Below are 19,885 nucleotides of genomic sequence, written 5' to 3'. Positions count from 1 at the left end.
AGGTTTATTTTGATTTGCCCTTCCTTGCTTCGCCAGCGCTCTGAGGTAACGCCTCGCTCCTCGGCCGTTGCTCCTTAAGACAGGTGTGTAGCGCCTGATTTAGCGTTGCAATCACCTCCAGGGGCGATAAAAGCCAAGTTTGCTGTCGGAGGCGATAATTAGTGCCAGGCGCTAAACTTTGCGCACGGCCGATAATGGCGCCCCAACTGGGGCGATACTGAATGTTTCCCCCTATGACTCTATGAACACTGGCAAGGCAGGATTTATTGCCCATCCCGAGAGCATTCAGAGCTACCACATGGTGTGGGACTGGAGTCACATGTAGGCCCAGATTAGGTAAGGACGACAGGTTGAAGTGCATCACTGAACCAGTTGGGTTTTTATCCACATTTTCACAACTTCTCACGGTTGGATTTGAAATCAATACCTCTGAGTTGCTAGTCACAACTGCAATGTAGGAAACGCAGCAGCTAATTGCACACAGCAAGATCCCACAAACTACAATGGCCCGTATTTTCCGATTACTACGGGTGTGTGCGAGGTGTGTACACACCCGTAGGGACCTCGCAAGTGCCGGTTTCAGGTATGCGAAGCGCATGCGCTGAAAACCGGCACTTCCGATCTGTCAAGAATCCTCTTGACAGATCAGATGCCTGCCCTGGAGAAGGGCCTCTGCGGGGGGAGAGTTCCGCTTTCTGCAGAACCTCCGCCCGCTGAAATCACTTAAAAATCTTACGCCTGGTAAAAGCAGACGTAAGGCCTGCTTTTACCAGCATAAGAGTTTAAAAAAAAAGCAAAAAAATTTTTTTTTCACTCATTTATAATTTAAAAACACTTTAAAAAAAGGTAAGTTTATTTTTAGCCCTGTAAAATACATTAATTTTTTTTCAAAAAATTACATTTTTGTTTAAAATATTTAATTGAATGTAATTTTAACTAATTTTAAAATTTGTGATGATCAAGCGGGCTGCTTGCGAACAACTTACTGTCGCCTTCTCATAATCCATCGCTGCTTCTCCCGAGCAGATTTTATGTCAAAAAATGATTCGTGGTCCTTCTAACTCTTCTATTTCCCCAGATAAAACCCAAAGATGATTGACATGATGCCTGCTTTGTGAGGAGAGTGTCCCTTTTAATAGAAAAAAGAAACCGCAAAGCTGATTGAGAGGTCAGGAAGAGAGTAGCAGGAAGGTGAAGGAAGGAACCCACAGGGACATCTTATGTTGAATGCTGAGGTGTTTAAAAGCAGAGATTACTGCAGTTTCCTTAAAATAAATTCCTTCTTGCCTGCTACAGGCAGTGTTCCCTGTCATTTTAACTGGTGGCCCATTCAATTTTTCGGGCCTGCGCGGTTACTTAGGTTGAAAAGCCCGTGAGCGGTCTGCGCGGGGCGCTCCTGACCGCTGTGCGGCCAGGCAGCTTAGCGGGATACATTGGCCGCAGGTCTTCAAAATGAAGAGGTTTTAGAAACAGGCTGGACACCAGAGAGCTGGCTGCTGTGATGGGAAGAAAGTTAAGCTGGTATTCCGGAACTCAGGAACAGGAGGAGGCCATTCAGCCCCTCGAGCCTGTTCCACCATTCAATCAGATCGAGGCTGATCTGTACCCCATTTACCCGCCTTTGCTCCATATCCCTTGATACCCAACAAAAATCTATCGATCTCAACCTTGAAAGCTCCAAGGTCCATCCTCTCCGCAGCCAGGCTGAACGGAGGCCAGTTCTAGTGCCACAGCCTTTTGGGGGAGATAGTTCCAGATTTCTGCTACCCCTTGTGATTGAAGTGATTGACTAGGCAGCTATTGATGAGGCTTTTGAAGGTGGGCAGAGAGATAACAAGATGGCGGGGGGCGGGGGCGAGGGGGCAAAAGGAGAGGCGGGGCGAGGTGCGAGGTGTGGGGTGTCGAGGGGGGTGGGGGAGGGGTGGAGGTGGGGGGAGGTGTGGGGTGTCGAGGGGGCGGTGGGTGGGGTGGGGTGTTGAGGGGGTGGGTGGAGGGGCGGAGGGAGGGAGGGCGGTGGGGGGGTGGGGTCGAGAGGGGCAGGGATGGGCGGAGGGAGGGTGGTGGGAGGGGTGGGGGGCGAGAGGGACAGGGGATGTGGTGGAGTGAGGGCGGTGGGAGGGGTGGGGGGCAGGGGATGGGGCGGAGAGAGGGGCGGGGGTGAGAGGGGCAGGGGATGGGGCGGAGGGAGGGCGGTGGGAGGGGCGGGGGGCAAGAGGGGCAGGGGATGGGGCGGAGGGAGGGCGGTGGGAGGGGCGGGGGGTGAGAGGGGCAGGTGGAGGGGCGGTGGGAGGGGCGGGGGTGAGAGAGCGGGGGGCGAGAGGGGCAGGGGATGGGGCGGTGGGAGGGGCGGGGGTGAGAGGGGCAGGGGATGGGGCGGAGGGAGGGCGGTGGGAGGGGCGGGGGTGAGAGGGGCAGGGGATGGGGCGGAGGGAGGGGCGGGGGCAAGAGGGGCAGGGGATGGGGCGGAGGGAGGGCGGTGGGAGGGGCGGGGGGTGAGAGGGGCAGGCGGAGGAGCGGTGGGAGGGGCGGGGGTGAGAGAGCGGGGGGCGAGAGGGGCAGGGGATGGGGCGGTGGGAGGGGCGGGGGTGAGAGGGCGGGGGGCGAGAGGGGCAGGGGATGGGGCGGTGGGAGGGGCGGGGGTGAGAGGGCGGGGCGGGCACCAGAATTGGCCTCCGTTTTGCCTGGCTGCGGAGAGGATGGACCTACCTTGGCATAGAATTATCCTCATCTCATCCAACAATGAGAGGAAGTGCTTGATTGCTGGTGCTGTGGAGGACAGTAGATGTGTCATAAAGTTTCCGTCAGCACTCAGCATGTGACACATCTGTACAGAACCAGATCGCAAGAACTGACCTTTTTTCCCCAGCTTCCTACAGCCACTCGTTCTGTTACACGGACATTCCTTTATGACACCTCCCACTAACAGCAATGAGAAAATGGCCAAATAATCTGTTTTTTTAGTGATGTTGATTGAGGGATTTAATAATGGCCAGGACACCGGGGAGAACTCACCTGCTCTCCTTCCAAATAGTGGCCGTGGGATCTCTTTTACATCCGCCTGAGAGAGTGCAGATGGGGCCTCGGTTTAACGTCTCATCCGAAAGGCGGCACCTCCGACAGTGCAGCACTCCCTCGGCACCGCACTGGGAGTGTCGGCCTGGATTAGGTCTCTGGAGCGGGACTTGAACCCACAACCTTCTGACTCAGGCTGATCCACACCTGAGGCCTACATGACAGTAGGAACCTGTTATGTAGGCAAATGCGGCAGCCATTTTTTTCACACAGCAAGATCCCGCAAGCAGCAGTGAAGGGAATGAGCAGCTAATGCGGCTCGGTGGCATTGGTTTCGGGGCATAATGTTGGGCAGGACATCGGGGGAGCTGCCGTAATCTGTGACGAATGGGGCTCCGGGATCTTTAACATTCATTGTAACATGAGGCCTCGGCTTAATGTCTCATCTGAAAGATCACAGGCTGACCTGTACCTCAACTCCATTTCCCCGCCTTTGCTCTATATCCCTTGATAACCTTACCCAACAAAAATCTATCAAAAATCTACAACCGTTTGGGGGAAAGAGCTCCAGATTTCCACTAACCTTTCTGTGAAAAAGTGCTTCGTGATTTCACTCCCAAATGGCCTGACTCTAATTTTAAGATTGTGCCCCATGTCCTGGATTCCCCCACCAGACGAAATAGATTCTACTTTATAAAACCCTTTTATAATTTCAAACACCTCGATTAGATCACCCCTCAACCGTCTAAACTTAAGGCAATACAGGAAATTCTTTTTTATCCAGCACCGACGGGACCGGCGTGGTGCCGGTTGATCAAAAAGTCCGGATTACAGAGAGGTATACTTACCAAGGTACGAGAGCCCCGTACATGGCCACAGGTGCAGGAGCCCCGGTTACACGGCACTTGTGCAGGAGTCCCGGTTACACAGCCACAGATCCAGGAGTCCCTGTTGCACGGGCAGAGGCACAGGAACCCCGGTTACACGGCCACAGATCCAGGAACCACGGTTACATGGCCACAGATCCAGGAACCCCGATTACACGGCCACAGATCCAGGAGTCCCTGTTGCACGGCCACAGGTGCAGGAACCCCGGTTACACGGCCACAGATCCAGGAGTCCCTGTTGCACGGGCAGAGGTGCAGGAACCCCGATTACATGGCCACAGATCCAGGAGTCCCGGTTACACGGCCACAGATCCAGGAACCCCGGTTACACGGCCACTAATATACAGTAAAACTTACCTGCACCTACTCCTGAATTTTGCCGGTTAAGAGAGATTTGCAAAGTTGATGCAAATTGTCCTCATAATTTCACAAAATCTTACAGTACAGAAGCGGGACATTCGGCCCATCGTGCCTGTGCCAGCTCTTTGAAAGAGCTGTACAATTAGTCTCCCTCTCCAGCTCATTCCCTCTAGCCCTGCAGCCCTTTGAGCCCTGGCATCATGCTGCTGAATCTAAAAATAATCCACCAAAAGGATAAAAAATATTCCAGCGTTCCAAAGCAAAGAGTTTGAGCTATTTATTTTTAAATGGTATCGATTTTCATTTTATCTTTTCCATTCTTTCAGTTCCTGTTCTCTTGTCTCACAAAACACCGCTCCCGTCCCCCAGCCCGCCCTGTGGTATGGGCGGAGGTCACTTCCCAGTACCTCACCCAAGTGACTATCTGGATATTACAGTAATAGACGGAACGAGAAAATTCATGGACATTTACTGTAGCCACCCAGAACAAGCAGGGGCCCCGAGGTTTATTTTCTAAACCGTGCGTGGAGAAAGCTACTTCACTCCCGTATCTTCCCCTCTCCACCCCCTCTTCCCTTGTTTCAATAGTTCATTAATTTCTATTAGAGGAAATGCTGGTAAGGAAATGGCTGCATTCTCCGAGATTGGTGTTTGGTGCTGATAAGGGGGGCAGTTACTAATTTAAGTACAAAAGCAGGAAGCCCGACACAGTAGAGTTTCCATTCAAACAAAAAAAAAAAAAAATTTTTTTTAAAAAGGAAAATTCTTTCCTCTCGCATAGAGGCGACTTCATATCGCCGGCTCGTTCTTCACAGTGGTGTGTTGAGAGCACGGGCTGTTGGGAGAGACTCTCTCTGCTGAACTGATCATGGCCTACAACAACAGCACCGTGTACACGCTGACACACCCGTTACCCGACGACTTCCTTGGTAAGCTTTGCACAAATTACCTGCTTGAATGGAATTCAGAGATAAAAAAACGATGTGCTTTCTTTTTAAAAGTGTTGATTTACGAATTTCAGCTGAATAGAGGGGACCTGCCACCTCATTCCTAATGTCTCCATGTTCACTCCTTTCCCTGACTCGCACTGTTTCATTCTCTCCTTCTCCTCCTCTCGGTTCATCTCTCTCTCTCTCTCATACATATACTTTCCCTCACTTTTTCTTTTCTCTCATTCTTTCATTCATTCTCCTGTTCTCTCTCAGTTTCTCGCGTACTCTCTCTGTACTCCACACCATCCTCTCCCGTTTAATCGTGCTCTGCTATATTCTTGCAGTTTCTCTCTCTCTCTCATTTTTCATTCAATCCCCTGTGTTTGCTTTGTTTCTGATTCTCTTCCATTCTCTCACTTTTATTCTTGGTCACTCTGCCTCTTTGTCTGTCTCTCACTCTCACACTCACTCTTTCATTCTCTCTGCCTCTTTCTCTTTCTCTGTCTCCCACTCATTCTATCATTCTCTCTGCCTCTCTCTCATTCTCACACTCATTCTTTCATTCTCTCTGCCTCTTTCTGTCTCTCACACTCATTCTTTCATTCTCTCTGGTTCTTTCTCTCTTTCTGTCTCTCTACCCATTGTTCTTTCCCTGTCTCTCACTCACGCGCTCTCGGTTACTTTGATAGATGTCTATGACCGGTACAGTGGGCTGTGGCCATCCAGAAGGTCTGAAGTGAGTGTTTCCAGTCCTGAGTATTCATTCCTGTTCTAACACTCTCTTTCACACTTGTCCTTTTTCTCCCTCGCTCTCTCTGCTTGTTTCATGGTATCTCTCTCTCTCATTCCTTTCTTCTCTCTCCCGGCTTTCTCTCCCTGCCTCTCACATATTCTGTTACACTCTCTCTCCATCTCTCTTCCTAGGAATTCAATTCTTGCTGCTCTGTGATTCAAACACTCTGATTATACAGCGTGATGCGGCAACGAGATCAGATCCTAGAAAGGGGCTTTGCAAGAATCATTTAAGTTTATGGCTTTTGAATATAAATTGGGTTTGGAATCAAAACACAACCAATTGCCACAATGTGAAGATGACGGCACAATCTTAATATTTAATTTAATCTCCACTTCTAAATTCACCATGTGCTTCTATGACTGGAGCCGGTAATTTGACTTCTAAACCTGCTCATCAGCTTTGCTTCTGACTTTAAACAATATCATTTTCTTCTCCAGGTCTCTTTTTTAAATGACTTTTCTTAAAGGGGGCAGGCCCTTAAAGCAACAGCTCCTTCTTGTCCATGTGCCGAAAGTGACACAATTTGCATCAAAAATGTCTGATCTCAGGGCGGAACCACCAATGTTGGTCACCTGAATGTGAGATCACAGTGTCAGAAACACCATGCGGCTATAAGCAGAAACCGCTCCCCTTCCCCCCTCCCCTCCGCCCAGCAAGGACGACAGTGGCCCTTTAAGGTGCAAACAAATTGCGAGGGAGGAGGCAGGCAGCGAAGGAACAAATCTCCTGGGGAATTCTGTGGCCATGCATTTACCTCGGAGTAAATTAAAGAATTTAATTTTGGAATTCAGAACACCCAGATCATAAACAGCCGGCTTCTATTTCCCTGTAATTCTAATTTTTTTTTTTTTTTAAAAAGCCACAAATATGCCTCTTCACAAGTTCTTATAGCTCTGAACAAGGACTCCTCCCTCGAGGACAAAATCAAACAGGCCGCGTCGTCACAGTAACACATTCCTCAGATTGTTTTGCCGTCAGGAGAATTTTGGTTTCAACACAGAGGATTGTTGGGACATGGAACCAGACCTAGTAATATTTCTGACACCAGAGACTTGAGCACATAACCCAGGCTGACACTCCCAGGACAGTGCTGAGGGAACGCCGCACTGTTGAAGGGTCAGTACTGAGGGAGCGCTGCACTGTCGGAGGGTCAGTACTGAGGGAGCGCTGCACTGTCGGAGGGGCAGTACTGAGGGAGCGCCGCACTGTCGGAGAGGCAGTACTGAGGGAGCGCTGCACTGTCGGAGGGTCAGTACTGAGGGAGCGCTGCACTGTTGGAGGGTCAGTACTGAGGGAGCGCCGCACTGTCGGAGGGGCAGTACTGAGGGAGCGCCGCACTGTCGGAGGGGTAGTACTGAGGGAGCGCCGCACTGTCGGAGGGTCAGTATTGAGGGAGCGCCGCACTGTCGGAGGGGCAGTACTGAGGGAGCGCTGCACTGTCGGAGGGTTAGTATTGAGGGAGTGCTGCACTATCGGAGGGGCAGTACTGAGGGAGCGCTGCACTGTCGGAGGGTCAGGACTGAGGGAGTGCCTCACTGTCGGAGGGGCAGTACTGAGGGAGCGCTGCACTGTCGGAGGGGCGGTACAAAGGGGGTGCTGCACTGTCGGAGAGGCAGTACTGAGGGAGTGCTGCACTGTCGGAGGGGCTGTACTGAGGGGGTGCTGCACTGATGGAGGGGCAGCACTGAGGAAGCGCTGCACTGATGGAGTGGCAGCACTGAGGGAGGGCTGCACTGTTGGAGGGTCAGTACTGAGGGAACGCTGCACTGTCGGAGGTGCAATGCTGAGAGAAGGCTGCACTGTCAGAGGGGCAGCACTGAGGGAATGCTGCACTGTCAGAGGTGCAATGCTGAGGGAGTGCTGCACTGATGGAGGGGCAACACTGAGGGAGCGCTGCACTGTCGGAGGGGCAGTACTGAGGGAATGCTGCACTGTCGGAGATGCAATGCCGAGGGAGTGCTGCACTGACTGAGGGGCAGCACTGAGGGAGTGCTGCACTGTCGGAGGGACAGTACTGAGGGAGTGCTGCACTGTCAGAGGTGCAATGCTGAGGGAGTGCTGCACTGTCGGAGGGACAGTACTGAGGGAGTGCTGCACTGTCAGAGGTGCAATGCTGAGGGAGTGCTGCACTGTCAGAGTTGCAATGTTGAGGGAGCGCTGCACTGTCGGAGGGGCAGTACTGAGGAAATGCTGCACTGTCGGAGGTGCAATGCTGAGGGAGCACTGCACTGTCAGAGGGTCAGTACTGAGGGAGCGCTGCACTGTCGGAGGGGCAGTACTGAGGGAATGCTGCACTGTCGGAAGGGCAGTACTGAGGGAGCACTGCACTGTCAGAGGGTCAGTACTGAGGGAGCGCTGCACTGTCGGAGGGGCAGTACTGAGGGAATGCTGCACTGTCGGAGGTGCAGTACTGAGGGAGCACTGCACTGTCAGAGGGTCAGTACTGAGGGAGCGCTGCACTGTCGGAGGGGCAGTACTGAGGGAGTACTCTACTGCCGGAGGAGCCGTCTTTCCAGATGAGACATGTTGAACCAAGGCCCCATCTGTCTGTTCAGGCAGATGTGAAAGATCCTATGGAACTTTTTGGAGGAGGTCCTCTTGGTGTCCCTGAACAATCCTGCTCTTCAACCAAAACAGATGATCCGGCCCTTTATCTCCCTGGTGTCCTGGCCAATATTTATCCCTCAATCAACATCACTAAAATCAGATTATCTGGTCATTATCACTTTTTTAAAATATTCATTTATGGGATGTGGGCGTCGCTGGCAAGGCCAGTATTTATTGCCCATCCCTAATTGCCCCTTGAGAAGGTGGGTGGCGAGCCGCTGCCTTGAACCGCTGCAGTCCGTGTGGTGAAGGTGCTCCCACAGTGCTGTTAGGGAGGGAGTTCCAGGATTTTGACCCAGCGACAATGAAGCATCAGCGATATACTTCTAAGTCAGGATGGTGTGTGACTTGGAGGGGAACTTGGAGGTGGTGGTGTTCCCATGCGCCTGCTGCCCTTGTCCTTCTAGGTGGAAGAGGGTCGCAGGTTTGGGAGGTGCTGCTGAAGAAGCCTTGGCGAGTTGCTGCAGTGCATCTTGTAGATGGTACACACTGCAGCCACGGTGCGCCGGTGGTGGAGGGAATGAATGTTTAAGGTGGTAGATGGGGTGCCAATCAAGCGGGCTGCTTTGTCCTGGATGGTGTCGAGCTTCTTGAGTGTTGTTGCAGCTGCACTCATCTAGGCAAGTGGAGAGTATTCCATCACACTCCTTACTTGTGCATTGTAGATGGTGGAAAGGCTTTGGGGAGTCAGGAGGTGAGACACTCGCTGCAGAATACCTAGCCTCTGACCTGCTCTTGTTGCCACAGTATTTATGTGGCTGGTCCAGTTAAGATTCTGGTCAATGGTGACCCCTAGGATGTTGATAGTGGGGGATTCGGCAATGGTAATGCCGTTGAATGTCAAGGGGACGTGGTTAGACTCTCGCTTGTTGGAGGTAGTCATTGCCTGGCACTTCTGTGGCGCGAATGTTACCTGCCACTTATCAGCCCAAGCCTGAACGTCGTCCAGGTCTTGTTGCATGCGGGCATGGACTGCTTCATTATCTGAGGAGTTGTGAATGGCGCTGAACATTATACAGTCATCAGCGAACATCTCCATTTCTGACCTTATGTTGGAGGCAAGGTCATTGATGAAGCAGCTGAAGGTGGTTGGGCCTAGGACACTGCCCTGAGGAACTCGTGCAGCGATGTCCTGGGGCTGTGATGATTGACCGTCAATCACCACAACCATCTTCCTTTGTGCTAGGTATGACTCCAGACAGTGGACAGTTTTCCCCCTGATTCCCATTGACTTCAGTTTTACTAGGGCTCCTTGATGCCACACTTGGTCAAATGCTGCTTGATGTCAAGGGCAGTCACCCTCACCTCACCTCTGGAATTCAGCTCCTTTGTCCATGCTTGGACCAAGGCTGTAATGAGCCGAGTGGTCCTGGCGGAACCCAAACTGGGCATCAGTGAGCAGGTTATTAGTGAGTAAGTGCCACTTGATAGCACTGCCAATGACACCTTCCATCACTTTTCTGATGATTGAGAGTAGACTGATGGAGCAGTAATTGGCTGGATTGGATTTGTCCTGCTTTTTGTGGACAGGACATACTTGGGCAGTTTTCCACATTGTTGGATAGATGCCAGTGTTGTAGCTGTACTGGAACAGCTTGGCTAGAGACGCGGCTAGTTCTGGAGCACAAGCCTTCAGCACGACAGCCGGGATGTTGTCGGGGCCCATAGCCTTGCAGTTTGTGGGAGCTTACTGTGCACAAATTGGCTGCTGCGTTTCCTACATTAAAACAGTGACTACACTTTGAAAAAGTACTTCATTGGCTGTGAAGCGCTTTGGGATGTCCTGAGGTTGTGAAAGGCGCTATATAAATGCAGGTTCTTCCCTTTCCTTTTGCGATGTAGGCTAGATCACAAGGTGAATGGGGATGCCAGCATCCTGAGGCATTGGTCCACATTGCCTTTCGATGCTGGTCATTGCAGTGAGTTGTCCAAGAAACTGAAGAGAGATAAACTGGCCTTCCAGCCATCCGAGAAACATCTTATGGCTCAAGGTCAGGAACTGGCCCAACTTAAGATGTGATTGCAGGAATATCAGCCGAGGAGCGAGATGATAAACAACTCTTTATAGCAATGTCGCAGGGAACAATGTGGCGGTTCAAGGTTTGGTGGAAAGACCGCACAAGAGCTTTCAGTCTACAGGAAGCAGGGTGTGTACGGCAATTTGTTCAGCAGTTGTAACCAGAGAGAAAATTGTCCTTCCATTATATTGCCTGTCAAGCATTAAGTTACAAGAGGGGTTGCTGGGGTCAGAGACTCCTGCATCAGAAGTGAGCTCAGGGACTAGGCATACTGGCCCTAGTTACGCAGGCTCGTTAAATGCTGGTTTCCGTGCCAACTACCCGTCAGCTTGGCTCAGTTGATAGTGCGCTTCCCTCTGTGTCTGAAGGCTGTGAGTTTATTTGCCGTTCCCAAGACTTGTTTCTGCAATCTAGGCCGACCCTCTCATGCAGTACTGGGGGAGTACGGCACTGTTGGAGGCGCCATTCTGCAGATGTGACGTTAAACTGAGGCCCTCTCTGGTCGCTTAAGTGGATAGAATCATAGAACAGCACAGCACAGATGGAGACCATTCGGCCCATCGAGTCTGCGCCGGCTCTTTCGAAGAGCAATCCAGTTAGTCCCGCTCCCCCGCACTCTCCCCATATCGCTGCAATTTTTTCTCCTACAAGTATTTATCCAATTCCCTTTTGAAGGCTACTATTGAATCTGTATCCACCGCCCTATCAGGCAGCGCCTTCCAAATCCTAACCACTCGCTGCATAAAAACATTCTTCCTCATGTCGCCTCTGGTTCTTTTGCCAATCACCCCCCACTCCCCCAATCACCCCCCACTCCCCCAATCACCCCCCACTCCCCCAATCACACCCCACTCCCCCAATCACCCCCCACTCCCCCAATCACCCCCCACTCCCCCAATCACCCCCCACTCCCCCAATCACCCCCCACTCCCCCAATCACCCCCCACTCCCCCAATCACCCCCCACTCCCCCAATCACCCCCCACTCCCCCAATCACCCCCCACTCCCCCAATCACCCCCACTCCCCCACCCCCAATCACCCCCCACTCCCCAATCACCCCCCACTCCCCAATCACCCCCCACTCCCCCAATCACCCCCACTCCCCCAATCACCCCCCACTCCCCCAATCACCCCCCACTCCCCCAATCACCCCCCACTCCCCCAATCACCCCCCACTCCCCCAATCACACCCCACTCCCCCAATCACACCCCACTCCCCCAATCACACCCCACTCCCCAATCACACCCCCACTCCCCCAATCACCCCCCACTCCCCCAATCACCTCCCACTCCCCCAATCACCCCCCACTCCCCAATCACACCCCACTCCCCCAATCACCCCCCACTCCCCCAATCACACCCCCACTCCCCCAATCACACCCCACTCCCCCAATCACCCCCACTCCCCCAATCACCCCCACTCCCCAATCACCCCCCACTCCCCCAATCACCCCCCACTCCCCAATCACCCCCCACTCCCCCAATCACCCCCCACTCCCCAATCACCCCCCACTCCCCCAATCACACCCCACTCCCCCAATCACACCCCCACTCCCCAATCACACCCCACTCCCCCAATCACCCCCCACTCCCCCAATAACCCCCCACTCCCCCAATCACCCCCCACTCCCCCAATCACCCCCCACTCCCCCAATAACCCCCCACTCCCCCAATCACACCCCACTCCCCCAATCACCCCCCACTCCCCCAATCACACCCCACTCCCCAATCACCCCCACTCCCCCAATCACACCCCACTCCCACAATCACACCCCACTACCCCAATCACCCCCCACTCCCCCAATCACCCCCCACTCCCCAATCACCCCCCACTCCCCCAATCACCCCCACTCCCCCAATCACCCCCCACTCCCCCAATCACACCCCACTCCCCCAATCACACCCCACTCCCCCAATCACCCCCCACTCCCCCAATCACCCCCCACTCCCCCAATCACACCCCACTCCCCCAATCACACCCCACTCCCCCAATCACACCCACTCCCCCAATCACCCCCACTCCCCAATCACCCCCCACACCCCCAATCACCCCCCACTCCCCCAATCACACCCCACTCCCCCAATCACACCCCACTCCCCCAATCACACCCCACTCCCCCAATCACCCCCCACTCCCCCAATCACCCCCCAATCACCCCCCACTCCCCCAATCACCCCCACTCCCCCAATCACCCCCACTCCCCCAATCACACCCACTCCCCCAATCACCCCCCACTCCCCCAATCACACCCCACTCCCCCAATCACCCCCACTCCCCCAATCAACCCCACTCCCCCAATCACACCCCACTCCCCCAATCACACCCCACTCCCCCAATCACACCCCACTCCCCCAATCACCCCCCACTCCCCAATCACCCCCACTCCCCCAATCACGCCCACTCCCCCAATCACCCCCACTCCCCCAATCACCCCCCACTCCCCCAATCACCCCCACTCCCCCAATCACCCCCCACTCCCCCAATCACACCCCACTCCCCCAATCACACCCCACTCCCCCAATCACACCCCACTCCCCCAATCACCCCCACTCCCCCAATCACACCCCACTCCCCCAATCACACCCCACTCCCCCAATCACACCCCACTCCCCCAATCACACCCCACTCCCCCAATCACCCCCACTCCCCCAATCACACCCCACTCCCCCAATCACACCCCACTCCCCCAATCACACCCCACTCCCCAATCACCCCCACTCCCCCAATCACACCCCACTCCCCCAATCACACCCCACTCCCACAATCACCCCCACTCCCCCAATCACCCCCACTCCCCCAATCACCCCCCACTCCCCCAATCACCCCTCACTCCCCCAATCACCCCCACTCCCCCAATCACCCCCACTCCCCCAATCACACCCCACTCCCCCAATCACCCCACTCCCCCAATCACACCCCACTCCCCCAATCACCCCCACTCCCCCAATCACCCCCACTCCCCCAATCACACCCCACTCCCCCAATCACACCCCACTCCCCCAATCACACCCCACTCCCCCAATCACCCCCCACTCCCCAATCACCCCCACTCCCCCAATCACCCCCACTCCCCCAATCACCCCCACTCCCCCAATCACCCCCCACTCCCCCAATCACCCCCACTCCCCCAATCACCCCCCACTCCCCCAATCACACCCCACTCCCCCAATCACACCCCACTCCCCCAATCACACCCCACTCCCCCAATCACCCCCACTCCCCCAATCACCCCCACTCCCCCAATCATCCCCACTCCCCAATCACACCCCACTCACCCAATCACACCCCACTCCCCCAATCACACCCCACTCCCCCAATCACCCCCACTCCCCCAATCACACCCCACTCCCCAATCACACCCCACTCCCCCAATCACACCCCACTCCCCCAATCACCCCCACTCCCCCAATCACACCCCACTCCCCAATCACCCCCACTCCCCCAATCACCCCCACTCCCCCAATCACCCCCACTCCCCCAATCACCCCCACTCCCCCAATCACCCCCACTCCCCCAATCACACCCCACTCCCCCAATCACACCCCACTCCCCCAATCACACCCCACTCCCCCAATCACCCCCACTCCCCCAATCACACCCCACTCCCCCAATCACACCCCACTCCCCCAATCATCCCCACTCCCCCAATCACACCCACTCCCCCAATCATCCCCACGCCCCCAATCATCCCCACTCCCCCAATCACACCCCACTCCCCCAATCACACCCACTCCCCCAATCACCCCCACTCCCCCAATCACCCCCACTCCCCCAATCACCCCCCACTCCCCCAATCACACCCCACTCCCCCAATCACACCCCACTCCCCCAATCACCCCCACTCCCCCAATCACCCCCACTCCCCAATCACACCCCACTCCCCCAATCACACCCCACTCCCCCAATCACACCCCACTCCCCCAATCACACCCCACTCCCCCAATCACACCCCACTCCCCCAATCACACCCCACTCCCCCAATCACCCCCACTCCCCCAATCACCCCCACTCTCCCAATCACACCCCACTACCCCAATCACCCCCACTCCCCCAATCACACCCCACTCCCCCAATCATCCCCACTCCCCCAATCACCCCCCCAATCACCCCCACTCCCCCAATCACCCCCACTCCCCCAATCACCCCCACTCCCCCAATCACCCCCACTCCCCCAATCACACCCCACTCCCCCAATCACACCCCACTCCCCAATCACCCCCCACTCCCCCAATCACACCCCACTCCCCCAATCACACCCCACTCCCCCAATCACCCCCCACTCCCCCAATCACACCCCACTCCCCCAATCACCCCCCACTCCCCCAATCACACCGCACTCCCCCAATCACCCCCACTCCCCCAATCACACCCCACTCCCCCAATCACACCCCACTCCCCCAATCACCCCCACTCCCCCATTCACACCCCACTCCCCCATTCACACCCCACTCCCCCAATCACCCCCGCTCCCCCAATCACCCCCGCTCCCCAATCAACCCAACTCCCCCAATCACACCCCACTACCCCAATCACACCCCACTCCCCAATCACACCCCACTCCCCCAATCACCCCCACTCCCCCAATCACACCCCACTCCCCCAATCACACCCCACTACCCCAATCACACCCCACTCCCCCAATCACACCCCACTCCCCCAATCACCCCCACTCCCCCAATCACCCCCACTCCCCCAATCACCCCCCACTCCCCCAATCACACCGCACTCCCCCAATCACCTCCACTCCCCCAATCACACCCCACTCCCCCAATCACACCCCACTCCCCCAATCACCCCCACTCCCCCAATCACACCCCACTCCCCCAATCACCCCCACTCCCCCAATCATCCCCACTCCCCCAATCACCCCCACTCCCCCAATCACCCCCACTCCCCCAATCACCCCCACTCCCCCAATCACCCCCACTCCCCCAATCATCCCCACTCCCCCAATCACCCCCACTCCCCCAATCACCCCCACTCCCCCAATCACCCCCACTCCCCCAATCACCCCCACTCCCCCAATCATCCCCACTCCCCCAATCACCCCCACTCCCCCAATCACACCCCACTCCCCCAATCACCCCCACTCCCCCAATCACCCCCCACTCCCCCAATCACCCCCACTCCCCCAATCACCCCCACTACCCCAATCACACCCCACTCCCCAATCACCCCCACGCCCCCAATCACCCCCACTCCCCCAATCACCCCCACTCCCCCAATCACCCCGACTCCCCCAATCTCCCCCAATCACACCCACTCCCCCAATCACCCCCCACTCCCCCAATCACACCCCACTACCCCAATCACCCCCACTCCCCCAATCACCCCCACTCCCCCAATCACCCCCACTCCCCCAATCACCCCCCACTCCCCCAATCACCCCCACTCCCCCAATCACCCCCACTCCCTCAATCACCCCCACTCCCCCAATCATCCCCCACTCCCCCAATCACCCCCACTCCCCCAATCACCCCCACTCCCCCAATCACCCCCACTCCCCCAATCACCACCACTCCCCCAATCACCCCCACTCCCCCAATCACCCCCCACTCCCCCAATCACCCCCCACTCCCCCAATCACCCCCACTCCCCCAATCACCCCCACTCCCCCAATCACCCCCCACTCCCCCAATCACCCCCACTCCCCCAATCACCCCCACTCCCCCAATCACCCCCACACCCCCAATCACCCCCCACTCCCCCAATCACCCCCCACTCCCCCAATCACCCCCACACCCCCAATCACCCCCACTCCCCCAATCACAACCCACTCCCCCAATCACCCCCCACTCCCCCAATCACCCCCACTCCCCCAATCACCCCCACTCCCCCAATCCCCCCCACTCCCCCAATCACCCCCACACCCCCAATCACCCCCCACTCCCCCAATCACCCCCACAGCCCCAATCACACCCACTACCCCAATCACACCCCACTCCCCCAATCACACCCCACTCCCCCAATCACCCCCACTCCCCCAATCACCCCCACTCCCCCAATCACCCCCCACTCCCCCAATCACACCGCACTCCCCCAATCAACTCCACTCCCCCAATCACACCCCACTCCCCCAATCACACCCCACTCCCCCAATCACCCCCACTCCCCCAATCACACCCCACTCCCCCAATCACCCCCACTCCCCCAATCATCCCCACTCCCCCAATCACCCCCACTCCCCCAATCACCCCCACTCCCCCAATCACCCCCACTCCCCCAATCACCCCCACTCCCCCAATCATCCCCACTCCCCCAATCACCCCCACTCCCCCAATCACCCCCACTCCCCCAATCACCCCCACTCCCCCAATCACCCCACTCCCCCAATCACCCCCACTCCCCCAATCATCCCCACTCCCCCAATCACCCCCACTCCCCCAATCACACCCCACTCCCCCAATCACCCCCACTCCCCCAATCACCCCCCACTCCCCCAATCACCCCCACTCCCCCAATCACCCCCACTACCCCAATCACACCCCACTCCCCCAATCACCCCCACTCCCCCAATCACCCCCACTCCCCCAATCACCCCCACTCCCCCAATCACCCCGACTCCCCCAATCTCCCCCGATCACACCCACTCCCCCAATCACACCCCACTCCCCAATCACACCCCACTACCCCAATCACCCCCACTCCCCCAATCACCCCCACTCCCCCAATCACCCCCCACTCCCCCAATCACCCCCACTCCCCAATCACCCCCACTCCCTCAATCACCCCCACTCCCCCAATCATCCCCCACTCCCCCAATCACCCCCACTCCCCCAATCACCCCCACTCCCCCAATCACCCCCACTCCCCCAATCACCCCCACTCCCCCAATCACCCCCCACTCCCCCAATCACCCCCCACTCCCCCAATCACCCCCACTCCCCCAATCACCCCCACGCCCCCAATCACCCCCACTCCCCAATCACCCCCACTCCCCCAATCACCCCGACTCCCCCAATCTCCCCCAATCACACCCACTCCCCCAATCACCCCCCACTCCCCCAATCACACCCCACTACCCCAATCACCCCCACTCCCCAATCACCCCCACTCCCCCAATCACCCCCACTCCCCCAATCACCCTCCACTCCCCCAATCACCCCCACTCCCCCAATCACCCCCACTCCCTCAATCACCCCCACTCCCCCAATCATCCCCCACTCCCCCAATCACCCCCACTCCCCCAATCACCCCCACTCCCCCAATCACCCCCACTCCCCCAATCACCCCCACTCCCCAATCACACCCCCACTCCCCCAATCACACCCCACTCCCCCAATCACCCCCCACTCCCCCAATAACCCCCCACTCCCCCAATCACCCCCCACTCCCCCAATCACCCCCCACTCCCCCAATAACCCCCCACTCCCCCAATCACACCCCACTCCCCCAATCACCCCCCACTCCCCCAATCACACCCCACTCCCCCAATCACCCCCACTCCCCCAATCACACCCCACTCCCACAATCACACCCCACTACCCCAATCACCCCCACTCCCCCAATCACCCCCCACTCCCCCAATCACCCCCCACTCCCCCAATCACCCCCACTCCCCCAATCACCCCCCACTCCCCCAATCACACCCCACTCCCCCAATCACACCCCACTCCCCCAATCACCCCCCACTCCCCCAATCACCCCCCACTCCCCCAATCACACCCCACTCCCCCAATCACACCCCACTCCCCCAATCACACCCACTCCCCCAATCACCCCCACTCCCCCAATCACCCCCCACACCCCAATCACCCCCACTCCCCCAATCACACCCCACTCCCCCAATCACACCCACTCCCCCAATCACACCCCACTCCCCCAATCACCCCCCACTCCCCCAATCACCCCCCAATCACCCCCCACTCCCCCAATCACCCCCACTCCCCCAATCACCCCCACTCCCCCAATCACACCCCACTCCCCCAATCACCCCCACTCCCCCAATCACACCCCACTCCCCCAATCACCCCCACTCCCCAATCAACCCCACTCCCCCAATCACACCCCACTCCCCCAATCACACCCCACTCCCCCAATCACACCCCACTCCCCCAATCACCCCCCACTCCCCCAATCACCCCCACTCCCCCAATCACGCCCACTCCCCAATCACCCCCACTCCCCCAATCACCCCCACTCCCCCAATCACCCCCACTCCCCCAATCACCCCCCACTCCCCCAATCACACCCCACTCCCCCAATCACACCCCACTCCCCAATCACACCCCACTCCCCCAATCACACCCCACTCCCCCAATCACACCCCACTCCCCCAATCACACCCCACTCCCCCAATCACACCCACTCCCCCAATCACACCCCACTCCCCCAATCACACCCCACTCCCCAATCACACCCCACTCCCCCAATCACCCCCACTCCCCCAATCACACCCCACTCTCCCAATCACACCCCACTACCCCAATCACCCCCACTCCCCCAATCACACCCCACTCCCCCAATCATCCCCACTCCCCCAATCACCCCCCAATCACCCCCACTCCCCCAATCACCCCCACTCCCCAATCACCCCCACTCCCCCAATCACCCCCACTCCCCCAATCACACCCCACTCCCCCAATCACACCCCACTCCCCCAATCACCCCCCACTCCCCCAATCACACCCCACTCCCCCAATCACACCCCACTCCCCCAATCACCCCCACTCCCCCAATCACACCCCACTCCCCCAATCACCCCCCACTCCCCCAATCACACCGCACTCCCCCAATCACCCCCACTCCCCCAATCACACCCCACTCCCCCAATCACACCCCACTCCCCAATCACCCCCACTCCCCCATTCACACCCCACTCCCCCATTCACACCCCACTCCCCCAATCACCCCCGCTCCCCCAATCACCCCCGCTCCCCCAATCAACCCAACTCCCCCAATCACACCCCACTACCCAATCACACCCCACTCCCCCAATCACACCCCACTCCCCCAATCACCCCCACTCCCCCAATCACACCCCACTCCCCCAATCACACCCCACTACCCCAATCACACCCCACTCCCCCAATCACCCCCACTCCCCCAATCACCCCCACTCCCCCAATCACCCCCACTCCCCAATCACCCCCACTCCCCCAATCACACCGCACTCCCCCAATCACCTCCACTCCCCCAATCACACCCCACTCCCCCAATCACACCCCACTCCCCCAATCACCCCCACTCCCCCAATCACACCCCACTTCCCCCAATCACCCCCACTCCCCCAATCATCCCCACTCCCCCAATCACCCCCACTCCCCCAATC

General features: G+C 57.3%; 1 protein-coding gene across 2 annotated transcripts in view; it reads left to right on the top strand.

Moving 5' to 3' along the window:
• The first annotated feature begins 5,030 nt into the window (after positions 1 to 5,030).
• vip (vasoactive intestinal peptide) overlaps positions 5,031 to 19,885 on the top strand; it is a 122,562-nt gene continuing 107,707 nt past the window's right edge. Inside the window, exon 1 of one of the 2 annotated variants that reach the window (XM_085979220.1) lies at positions 5,031 to 5,188. In XM_085979220.1, coding sequence (XP_085835346.1) covers positions 5,128 to 5,188 — 61 coding nt within the window. In that variant the 5' untranslated portion in view covers positions 5,031 to 5,127. The remainder of the gene's footprint in view (positions 5,189 to 19,885) is intronic. The other variant, XM_085979222.1, reaches the window with a different exon arrangement.

The sequence above is a fragment of the Somniosus microcephalus genome, chromosome 3, assembly GCF_052327205.1.
Source record: "Somniosus microcephalus isolate GS21.2 chromosome 3, FLI_Smic_1.0, whole genome shotgun sequence".
In the NCBI taxonomy this organism is placed as follows: Eukaryota; Metazoa; Chordata; class Chondrichthyes; order Squaliformes; family Somniosidae; genus Somniosus; species Somniosus microcephalus.
This window is presented reverse-complemented; position numbering and strand designations above follow the sequence as displayed.